Here is a 12,500-nt window from a genome sequence, read left to right as displayed (position 1 = left end):
GAGCAAGGCCAGGAGCTGTAGACTGGTCCAACTGCACCGCTAACTCATTGATGTAGATATTGAACAGTGTTGGACTGAGGCTACAGCCCTGCCTTACTCCTCTTTTTTGAGTGAAAGATTCTGTAATTCTATCGCCAATTTTCACAGTGTTTTTGTTTTCAAAATACATTGTCTTTATTAACTGGTATACTTTACCCCCTACACCACTTTGTAAAAGTTTATAATATAATCCCTCATGCCAAATTGAATCAAATGCTTTTTTGAAATCAACAAAACAAGCAAATATTTTTCCTTTTTTTGTTTGGTTTACATGTTTAGTTATTAGGGTGTGTAGGGTGTAAATGTGGTCCGTAGTGCGGTAATTTGGGAGAAATCCGATTTGATTTTTGCTCAGGACATTGTGCTCCATAAGGAAGGTTACAATTCGATCATTTAGAATAGTGTTAAACAACTTCCCCAGACTACTGTTCACACAAATGCCTCTGAAATTATTAGTGTCCAATTTATCTCCACTCTTGTATATGGGTGTAATAAACCCTTGGCTCCAGATGTCAGGAAAACAGCCCGAACTTAAGGTGAGGTTGAATAGTTTGAGCATTGGTCTTTGCAGCTCAGGGGTGCTGTTTTTAATCATTTCCCCTCTAATATTATCAGGGCTGCAGGATTTTTTTATTTTTCAGCTCTCTCTCTCTTTCTCTCTCTCTCTCACACACACAGACACACACTCTCTCTCTCTCTCTCTCTCTCTCTCTCTCTCTCTCTCTCTCTTTCTCTGACATACACACACTCACACTCACACTGTCTCTGGGTTACAGGCCATATTGGGTGCTTCTGTACTTCAGTCTGTTGCCCTCCTGTGAACGGACCAGTCACTCCCTCTCTCTCCTCCAACTCTCCAAAGCACACTCTGTTATTCACACACCCACACACACACACACACACACACACACACACACACACACACACACACACCACACATGTGAACGCACCACCCACTCCTTCTGCAGAGCCAGAACAGGCTCTGTTAGCGTAATCAGTGACAGGGCGGAGATGTGCACGCATATTGCCTTTCACACACTCACACACACACACACACACACACACACACAGTGAGATAGAGAAGGAATTGGTTTGTCTGAATGGCAATCTTGTTACATGCCTGCTGTGCATGGCTCGCTTGCCAAGGCCTGGTCGCCTGCGAGAGCTGATTTCCTGTAACCATGGCTGCTCGGCAAGAGGCGCACCTCATTGAGGCACATTTGCATATGAAGCTGTATGTGCATATTCACTCTCAGAAGATTCTAGAAGAAAGGCCGGATCTAAGTCTCAGGAAATTAAATGAGCTCGCTTTGTGCGTGTGTGTGTGTGTGTGAGTGTGTGAGTGTGTGTGTGTGTGTGTGTGTGTGTGTGTGTGTGTGTGTGTGTGTGTGTGTGTGAGTGTGTGTGTGTGTGTGTGTGTGTGTATGTGTAGGATCTCAGCCATATAAGGTATATGTGAACTTGATTCGCCTGCTCCATCAGTGCTTTTCTGAAGCATCTCCATGTTGTATTTTCCCACAACATGCAAAGACACATGCTACGCCTGCTGGTTAGTGTGTAGAAACTCTCTTAAGTTGGGTGGTCAGTGTGTAGAAACACTGTTAAGTTGGGTGGTCAATGTATGTACAGTAGCAGCAGTCAGTGGTCATCTGGTCAGTGTGATCTGGCAGCCAGACCAATAAATACCCTGTCTTAGCTGAATTACTGAAGCTAAGCAGGTGTGGGCCTGGTTAGTACTTGGATGGGAGACCTGGGTCTAGGTTGCTGCTGGAAGTGGTGTTGGTGGGTGGCCAGTAGGTGGCACTCTTCCATCTGGCCAAAAAGATAGATCCCAATGCTCTAGTCAAGTGACGGGGACACTGTACTGTAGGAGATGCCATCCTTGGGATGAGATGTTAAACCGAGGTCCTGCCTCACTGTGATCATTAAAGATCCCATGGCACTTAGTAGGGGAGTTCCCTAGTGTCCTGGCTAAATTCCCAACCTCAATCTGGCCCCCTAATAACCTGTGTGATTGGCTCATTCACTCCCTCACTCTCCACCTCAAGCTGGTGTGTGGTGAGCATTCTGGTGCATAATGGCTGCCGTGCATCACAGGTGGCTGCTACACATTGGTGGTGGTTAGTGAGGTCCCCCCTTCTCTGTGAAGCACTTTGAGTGTCGAGAAAAAGCGCTATTTAAATGTAATGTGTTGTGTTGTTGTAGAAACACTCTAAGCCTGCTGGACACTGTATGTTGGGTGGTCAGTGTGTGTAGAAACACTCTATGTTGGCTGGTCAGTGTGTGTAGAAACACTCTTATGTTGGGTGGACAGTGTGTGTAGACACACTCTATGTTGGCTGGTCAGTGTGTGTAGAAACACTGTTATGTTGGGTGGACAGTGTGTGTAGACACACTCTATGTTGGGTGGTCAGTGTGTGTAGACACACTCTATGTTGGCTGGCCAGTGTGTGTAGAGACCCTGTAAGCTGGCTGGTCAGTGTGTGTAGAGACCCTGTAAGCTGGCTGGTCAGCTGTCTTGTCATAGCACTTTCTCCCACACACCTGTGTCATAGTTTCTCCCACACACCTGTGTCATAGCACTTTCTCCCACACACCTGTGTCATAGCACTTTCTCCCACACACCTGTGTCATAGTTTCTCCCACACACCTGTGTCATAGCACTTTCTCGTCATAGTTTCTCCCACACACCTGTGTCATAGCACTTTCTCCCACACACCTGTGTCATAGCACTTTCTCCCACACACCTGTGTCATGCACTTTCTCCCACACACACACACACACACACACACACACACACACGCACACACACACACACACACACGCACACACACACACGAACACACACGAACACACCTGCTCATCTCATCTCTTCCTCTCCTTCTCTCTTTCTCCTTCTCTCCCTCTCTTTCGCCTTCTCTTCCTCTCTTTCTCCTCATCTCCTTCTCTTCCTCCTTCTCTCCCTCTCTCCCTCTCCTTCTCTCTCTCTTCCTCCTTCTCTCCCTGTGTGTAGTGTGGAGATGGTCTTGGTAACAGGCCAAAAGCTGAGGAGAGAGAGAGAGAGAGAGAAAGAGAGAGAGAGAAAGAGAGATGGTCTCTTCACCATTAAACAGACGGCTCTATCAGAGAGCTCTTCAGCTTGCTGGACCTCTGCACTGGGGTGGAGGAGTGAAGCGTCCAGGGTATGTGACCTTTGACCCGGGGCTGACGATCAGAGAGTCCCCCTGGGTCTGCAGTTCCAGAGGGCAGGCTATACGCTGCCAACTTCCACAATCATTACACAAGGAGACAGGAGAGGAGAAACCAGGGAGAGGGAAAGGATGGAAGAATGGACAGAGTCCAGAGAGACAGAGAGAACAGAGAGAACAGAGAGGATAGAGAGAACAGAGAGAACAGAGAGAACAGAGAGAATAGAGAGAACAGAGAGAACAGAGAGGATAGAGAGAACAGAGAGAACAGAGAGAACAGAGAGAACAGAGAGAATAGAGAGAACAGAGAGGACAGAGAGGACAGAGAGGATAGAGAGAACAGAGAGAACAGAGAGAACAGAGAGAACAGAGAGAACAGAGAGGACAGAGAGAACAGAGAGAATGCAGAAACCAGAGAGAACAGAGAGAACAGAGAGGATAGAGAGAATAGAGAGAGGATAGAGAGAACAGAGAGAACAGAGAAAACAGAGAGGATAGAGAGAATAGAGAGAGGATAGAGAGAACAGAGAGAACAGAGAAAACAGAGAGGATAGAGAGAATAGAGAGAGGATAGAGAGAACAGAGAGGATAGAGAGAACAGAGAGAGAAAAGAGAGAACAGAGGATAGAGAGGATAGAGAGAACAGAGAGGATAGAGAGAAAAGAGAGGAATGGAACGATCGAAGAGAGTGTGAGCGTGGAGGGGTTTTGTCGGAAGAGACGTGCGAGGCTTCCAGGCCCAGTTGAGCCCCAGTGACCCCTGCTGAGGAGGATCGATGGCTGATGAAGAATGAGATCAATGGAGCCTCGTGTCCACTCTGCTCAGCTCAGATGAATAAACGCCTCATGATGAACTTCCTGTCATACGAGGAGGACCAGGGCAAAGCCGCCCACCCAGCTGGAACTAAACACACAGGAGGCGTCCGCAGGCAGATGAGATATGCCCATAAACTGACCAATTAGCTCCACCTCCTCCTGCCACAGCTGTAACTACACACAGGAGTGGTCAACAAGCAGCCGACACACACACTGCTATCCACATGGTGCCCTGTGGAGCCCACTTCTGCTCCACCTGCTCCACCCAAAGCTCCAAAGACAGACGTTTGCGAGCTGGTGACAGTCGGTTGACTCGTGTCCAATCCCTGCCGTTGCGAGTATGTGCCGATTTAACTCTAACGTTGCGAGTACGTGCCGATTTAACTCCAATGTTAGAAGTCCAGTCCATGGAGAGCAGTGAGGCTGGAGCGAAGGTGGACCAGAACCGGACCAGAACCGGACCAGAACCGTACCATATCTGGAACTACCCGGTTCCGGCGCCGCCCACAAGCACCAGGCAAACATGTTCTCATATGCAGTCTGATGATGAGCTCGTTATTAAGTCTGCCGCTAACGATCGGCCTGAGCTCAATTAGCAGCGAGTTTATTTAAAGCGCCCGGTCTCCAGGGCACCAGGAGGGGGATATTATCTCCTCATGTGGGTGACTGGACTGAGGGCACGCAGGTTCACTCTTAAATTACATTAGTAACACACACACACACACACACACACACACACACACACACACACACACACACACACACACACACACACACACATGCACGCCACGCACACAAGCATACACACACACACACAAGTACACACACACACACACACACACACACACACACACACACACACATGCACACACGCACACAAGTACACACATACACTCAATCTCTCTCACTTCTCTCTCTCTCTCACATCTTCATTCTGCATCCCTTTCCATTTCATCTCTTTCTGTTCTCTATCCCCCTTTCCCCCCACGTCCCTCTCTTTCTGTTCTCTATCACCCTTTCCCCCCACGTCCCTCTCTTTCTCTCTTCACCCCTCTCCCTCTCTTCATCTTGTCTGTGTATCATTTCGATGAAAGACATGTAATTTAGAGCTTACTGAAGTGAAACCCCCAAACAGATCTGTATTACTCTGAGAAAGTGATACTGATATTTGCGTTGGAGCAGAATGTGCGACGGCTGCCCGGTTATGTGTGCGGCCAGCAGCAGCGTGTTTGCATGAGAGCAGATGGCTTGGCAATCAATAGTGATTGCTTATTTAGAACACAGCGTTCTCTAGATTGATCAGTTAGAACACAGCGTTCTCTTGCCCTGATGTCATGGCGATGTGGAATCATCTCCATGCGTCCTACTTCTGTTGATGACAGACAAAGCACTCACCATAGTACTGCTATGTGTATCACAAATATGCTGCTGTGTAGCCAGGCGATTAAGAGAAGGAGTATATTCAGACACGTGTAGATGAGGGGGTAGGTGTGTGTGTGTGTGTGTGTGTGTGTGTGTGTGTGCGTCTTTACACACCTCTCCCTATAATCTATCCACTGAGGGGTCGTCATGGGGAATGCTGCTCTAGCATTTTAAACACACGCACAGACACACTTACACACTCACATCATTAAGTTATTGAAGTCAGCACATTTATATATACACACACACACACACACCTACCAAGAACACATGCATACACGCGCGCACACACACACACACACACACACACACACGGTTGCTATCCACTCTACACGCACCACACCATTCCCATTTCTTATTTGAAACAATTATGTTGCAGATGAGAAATTATATCCAATTTCACACTTGATATTGATTCTAATTTATTTATGCACCAGGACCTGTTGTGGTATTGTAATTTCTATAACTGACGTGTGCTAGCATTTACTCAGCGCCATTTGACTCCTGCCGGTGTACATCCAATATTATGTGTAAACATCATTTTCTCCAATTAGCTTCCACATACTTTTCTGCTCCGCTGCAACAAAAGATGCCGTGTCGTAATGAACTTCAGTTCTTTGGTGAAACTAGTTTGGAGTTTGACGCAGAGCCATAGTCTATCTATAAGGCTCTGGTTTGACGAAACATAGACAATCCCCAGTGCTCTTAAGGAACCATGACAACGGAATGTGTTGATGAGGTTTTATTTTCTGTCCACAGGAAGAGATAAGGCTAACAGTTAACAGAACTGCAGCGTTAGCATGAGAGCTAAACTCATTGCTACTGTCTGTGGGCATGCCAGATAAGTGAATAATCAAGCTTAATGAATTAATTAAGGTTATTAATGAATTAACACCAACTGCATGGCATCTGGCTTCTCTGGCTGATCGGCTTTATGTGCCATTTAGGTGTTTGTGTTTGTGTTTGTTTTGTGTGCATGTGTTCTCCTCAGGCCTCATGGACGCGACCCACCAAGCATAAGGTATGGCTACTGAGCACGTAGCCAGAGTCTGCCCCCACGCTAATACTAACACACTACTCTCGCTAGTCCCGCCCCCCTGCTCGCCCCTCTCCCACTCTGCGATTGGACGAGCAGAGTGCCAGTCTTCACCAGCATGTAGTAGCTGTTGGTTCTGAGTGGATCTGGTCTCATCAGGACCACATCCATCACAGGCTCAGCAGCTAGGCGGCTAGCGCTAGCCACACAACACTACTCTACAAACCCACTCCTGATCTTCTCTACAAACCCACTCCTGATCTTCTCTATTGGTGCCTATCCAGCAGCTAAGCTTTTGGTGTTTATTTTTGTTGTTGTTGTTGTTGTTGCCTACTGTTCTCTATGGGTGGAGCATATCACAAAGCCATATTTATTCTGCTCTTGTAAAGTAACTGCTAATACACTGCACATATTTATATCTAATTTATATGACTCTAAAGCACCTTCTGTTAACCAACTGCATACTACTGTCTACACTGCACTATATTTCTTGTAATGCCTGTCTATACTTTGTATATCACATTGCACTTTTCTGCTTTTTTGCACTTCTGGTTAGACACAAACTGCATTTTGTTGTCATATCATATTGATATATCTCTCCTCTGAGATATGCAGCAGCTATGTGGCTAACATTAGCTACATGTGTCTCCTCTAAAGACGTATGGTAGGTTGTCTGTGGGAGGAGAGGGTAGCATCCATCTGCTGTGATAGGGAAGACGTAGCATTAGTGGAGGTGCTGTGGGGGTGATGCAGTTGGCCTTAGAGCTTAGATCGGGCCCAAAAAATCAAGCCCGACCCTACCCGAGCCCGTGCACACTGTGCCCGAGCCGGACCCGGCCCGACACATTAACTGTAATTATGAGCCCGAGCCCGATTTAAACCCGACATTTTTTAAATGCGTGGGCCATTATAACTGACGTTCTCAACTACAATTCTGAGCTGTTTGAGCTACAGAAATCCGTTTAGAATAAACTATGTTTGTTTATTCAGAATGGAATGGATTGCAAATTAATCCGAATGAAGAAACGTAAGCCACTTACAGCGAAAAATTATGTCCCTGCACTAAAACTCAACATTTCTCTGTGAGGGCTTGCCTCGCTCTCAGGTGTATGCTTGGAGAAGTGACAAAAGAGGACATTGAAGGCTGGCTATCATTATTTCTGCCATGGCAAGCCTGCTTCATGTTCATCTTAAAGTCTTTTTGCTGTCATAGGTGAACATCGCACTTAATGCACGCAACAAAGCATACCTGACAAATGCATACTGTACCTCCGACTTTTCTCCAAAGTTGCTCGAAGTTATTTCTCCTGTTTTCATTTTTTTTCTTTACATCTTCAAGCTTCACGTTGCACTTACAGTAAACTACACAATACAGCACAGCAGGCCCGGTGGGATGCGTGAGCTACACAATACAGCACAGCAGGCCCGGTGTGATGCGTGCGAGTGGAGAAGCGGCGCATGACACGTGTTGCGCAGATGACATTAGGCTACAAATGACATTTTGTAACTCTGAGCCTAACTTGTATAACGTTGTATACACTTGTTACGTAGGCCTACTTTGTTAAATATATAATATTTCTGAGTCTGACTATGGCATAGCTTTAGCTCCCCACCCAAGTAGGCTAATTTAAAAAAAAAAAATGCTTGATCAAGGACCCGGCCCGGCCCGAGGATAGCCGGGTCGGGTCAAGTTCGGGCTCGGGCAGAGAATCTAAACTCTAGTTGGCCTCCCCTCCACTGGATCCCCAATCTCAGGCCTCTCATTAGTCAGCTGGGGAACACGTGCCACCACTGTGACACTGCTAACACACACACACACACACACACACACGCACACGCACACGCACAAACACACACACACACACACTTGCGCATGCACATGTGCAAACACTCAGCAGCTCTGCTGACTAACATCACTGTTTCCGGGGTCACTCACTCAAATCGATTAGAAGAACACAATTCTAACATGGTTCTAACACCACCTAGTCAACTTCATCCGCTAGAACTGCTGGACCTTTCGGAGGGTTCTAGAGTCTAGTTGTGCCCTACTCGCACTGGCTTGTCTCTTTGGGGTAGGCTGGGGGTGTCATGTGCTCTCTCTCTCTCTCTCTCTCTCTCTCTCTCTCTCTCTCTCTCTCTCTCTCTCTCTCTCTCTCTCTGGGGGTGTCATGTGCTCTCTCTCTCTCTCTCTCTCTCTCTCTCTTTCTCTCTGGGGGTGTCATGTGCTCTCTCTCTCTCTCTCTCTCTCTCTCTCTCTGGGGGTGTCATGTGCTCTCTCTCTCTCTCTCTCTCTCTCTCTCTCTCTCTCTGGGGTAGGCTGGGGGGTGTCATGTGCTCTCTCTCTCTCTCTCTTTCTCTCTCTCTCTCTCTCTCTCTCTCTGGGGTAGGCTGGGGGGGTCATGTGCTCTCTCTCTCTCTCTCTCTCTCTCTCTCTCTCTCTCTCTCTCTCTCTCTCTCTCTGGGGTGTCATGTGTTTTTCTCACCCCCTTTTCTGTGTCAGTTCAAATGTGTGATGGCTTTCAAACGGAGTAAGAGAAAGAGAAGAAGAGAGAGAAACAGAGAGAGAGACAGAGACATGGAGAGAGAGAGAGAGAAAGAGAGAGAGATGGAGAGAGATACACAGGGATAGAGAGAGAAAGAGAGATAAAGAGAGAGAGAGAGAGGCGTTACTATGAATATGGATGAGAGAGAGAGGGAGGACAAGTACACTGTAGGCAAAGGTGCAGAGGCTCTGATGCAAATGTAGAAATCTGCGAGCCAAACATTTAGCATTTGGGCCACTTAGGACTGTTAAATGCTATGTTTATGGATGTGAGTGTGTTTGTGTGGGTGGTATGTATGTTTATGTGTGTGTGTGTGTGTGTGTGTGTGTGTGTCTCTCTCTGTGTCTGTGTCTGTGTGTGTGTCTGTGTCTCTGTGTGTGTGTGTGTGTGTTTGTGTGTGTGTGTCTGTGTCTCTGTGTGTGTGTGTGTGTGTGTGTGTGTGTGTGTGTGTGTGTGTGTGTGTGTGTGTGTGTGTGTGTGTGTGTGTGTGTGTATGATTTTGCTTAGTGAATATTCATCAGCAGTATGACTGCAGATGAGTTCAGTATGCATAGTGTGTGTGTGTGGAGCTTAACTCCCTACAGATGGAGTCATAAACCTACGTCCTTCTCAAGTTCAGCTGAACTTACACTCACACTCTAAAATAACGCAGAAATATAGAAATATCATTTGACTGTGGTGACTGGCAAGTATGAATTTGACTTTATTATGCTTTCTATCTTTGGTTTTGAAAACATTTGTCTTTGTTTTCGAAGTCCCATTGCAGCATAGCAAAACCATAGCTCCAAGGTCACGTCCTTTTGATATCATGGCCAACTCGCAATGATTCAGCAAGATTTGATATTCATATTTTTAAACTAGAAGACAATATAAAAAATGTGTGTGTGTGTGTTTGTGTGTGTGTGTGTGTGTGTGTGTGTGAGAGTGTGTGAGTGTGCATGTCTGTGTGTGTGTGTGCATGTCTGTGTATGTGTGTGTGTGTGTGTGTGTGTGTGTGTGTGTGTGTGTGTGTGTGTGTGTGTGTGTGTGTGTATGTGTGTGTGTGCATACATGTGTGTGTGTGTGTATGTGTGTATCTGTGTCTGTTTTGTTCTTATTTCTATGGAATCCTTACACACTGATTAATGTCCAGTGGTCCGCTGCTCCATGCAACCTATCTAATGTAATTACAGATAAATGCCTGTTACACAAGAGCTAAATCTATCCACTTGTTTAGCCTAGTGTGAACTGAAGAATGTGTCTTGGTCTGCTTCTGCTGGGGCTTGATTTAAATTGATTGAAGGGTGTCTGTGCCGGGGCACTGACTGCTGGACAACAGGGAAATTACTGAGCAGCATTAGAATGTCTAGACAGGCTGAAGTGTTCCGCTGATAAACTCTCATCAGGCTTGTGTGCTTGATGGGAATGGGATCTGTCACTGAGAAGAGAAGAGAGGGGAAGAGAAGAGAAGAGAAGAGAGGGGAAGAGGAGAGGAGAGGAGAGGAGAAGAGAGGAGAGGAGAGGAGAGGAGAGGAGAAGAGAAGAGAAGAGAAGAGAGGAGAGGAGAGGGGAAGAGGAGAGGAGAGGAGAGGAGAGATGTCAGGGTTTATCTCCAATGCAGTTGCCTCCTTCTCTCCCCCTCATCTCTCTAATCCTTTATTCTGTTCTTCATCTTTTTCTCCTTTTGTCTCCTTTATCCTCTCTCCTTCCTTCTCCTCTCTCTCCCTCCCTGTTTCTCTCTCTCTCTCTCTCTACCTCTCCCTCTCTCTCCCTCTCCCTCTCTCTCTCTCTCTCTCTCTCTCTATCCCCCCCTATAGAGTCTGGATGGGAACGTCGTGGTGCGGAGTGATGCCCGAGTCTCCTCTCTCACTCTCAAGTTCGTCCAGTTCACCGATGCCGGACAGTACCTCTGCACCGCCCGCAATGACATAGGAATCGACCACCAAAACATGTACCTGGAGGTCCGATGTAAGTACACACATTATACACACACACACACACACACAGGACTAAATTCCCAAACACACACATACATACATACACACACACACAAACACACACACACACACCCACACAAACACACACACATTATTTAGAAACAAACATATGCATACACATACACAACCAGAAACTCACACATGTGTACATATGCACGGAAATGGCAAAAGGCACACACAGGAAGAATGGGTAATTGTGTGGCTGTTAGCGAAGTTGTTTGCAAGTTACCATGAACAGTAGCGATTTCAGAGTGTGAATCACACAGTAAAGCCTCTCTTAAGCTGACAAAGGAAACAGAGAGGAATTCAGCCGGACATGCCTTTGAGTGTGTGTGTGTGTCGCCTTCAAGTGTGTGTGTGTGTGTGTGTATGTTATTGTGCGTGGGCCTCACTTTAAATGTAAATGGTTGTAATTTCTGTGTGCTCATTCATGCGTGGATGAGCACGTCTGCTTTTGAACGCCTCCCATTTAATCTCCTCTTTCACTGACCTCCCCACTCCAGCATCCAGCTCTCACACACATATAATACACACACACACACACACACACACACACACACACACATACATACAGTACACACACACACACACACACACACACACACACACACACACACACACACCTCCCCACTCAGCATCCAGCTCTCACACACATATAATACACTCACACACACACACACACACACACACACACACACACACACACACACACACACACACACACACACACAAACACACACACCTCCCCACTCAGCATCTAGCTCTCACACACTTATAATACACTCACACACACACACACACACTCCTCCCCACTCAGCATGCAGCTCTCTCTCACAACTCTCACACACACACACACATACCACACTCTTGTGGAAATGAGTAAAGGTTTTTTTTTCCGGCTGAGGCTGAATTATGTGTCTCTTGGCGAGCTAACACTCCTTGGCAGTCCGTATGTGAACCATTAACAATGCTGAGATTAATGCTCAGTTTAAAAATGTAGGAATGACTGAGATTAAGGGGCCGTCTACACGACGCCGGTTTTTGTGAAACCGGTGAGGTTTTCTTATCGGTTATGCCTTGCGTGTACACGACGCCGGCAGTTTAGGAGACTCTAACCGATAGTTTTTGAAACCGGCTTCCGAAGTGGGAATTTTTGAAACCGCCGGCTAACTTTCGCCGTGTAGACGCCTGTAGGTGTGAAGCCGGCAATCATATGACAACATAGCCCCACCTCTCAACTCAGCCACGGCACTCGACCTGACATGTTGCTTGTCAAAACAAAACAAACCATTTATTTATCATATAAAAATGTTTTTTCTTTCCCCTGTCATGATTTATGTGCACAATGTAGCCTATCAGCCTTTTGTGTTAGAAGCACACGTTAGCTTAACTTAGTTAAACAGTAGCTTACTGCATGTTAATGGTTTCTCCAGTGGTGCTCACCTAATGCAATGTGTAGGCTAAGCATTTTAAATTTCACA

At 46.5% G+C, this 12,500-nt stretch overlaps 1 protein-coding gene across 8 annotated transcripts in view; it reads left to right on the top strand.

Annotated features, from left to right (window-relative positions):
- The window catches only part of LOC121709225 (neural cell adhesion molecule 1-like), a 186,963-nt gene that overhangs the window by 127,302 nt on the left and 47,161 nt on the right, over positions 1-12,500 (top strand). For all 8 annotated transcript variants that reach the window (XM_042092442.1, XM_042092441.1, XM_042092440.1 and 5 more), the window contains exon 9: positions 10,840-10,990. In XM_042092442.1, coding sequence (XP_041948376.1) covers positions 10,840-10,990 — 151 coding nt within the window. The remainder of the gene's footprint in view (positions 1-10,839; positions 10,991-12,500) is intronic.

The sequence above is a fragment of the Alosa sapidissima genome, chromosome 5 (assembly GCF_018492685.1).
Source record: "Alosa sapidissima isolate fAloSap1 chromosome 5, fAloSap1.pri, whole genome shotgun sequence".
NCBI lineage: Eukaryota > Metazoa > Chordata > Actinopteri > Clupeiformes > Clupeidae > Alosa > Alosa sapidissima.
This window is presented reverse-complemented; position numbering and strand designations above follow the sequence as displayed.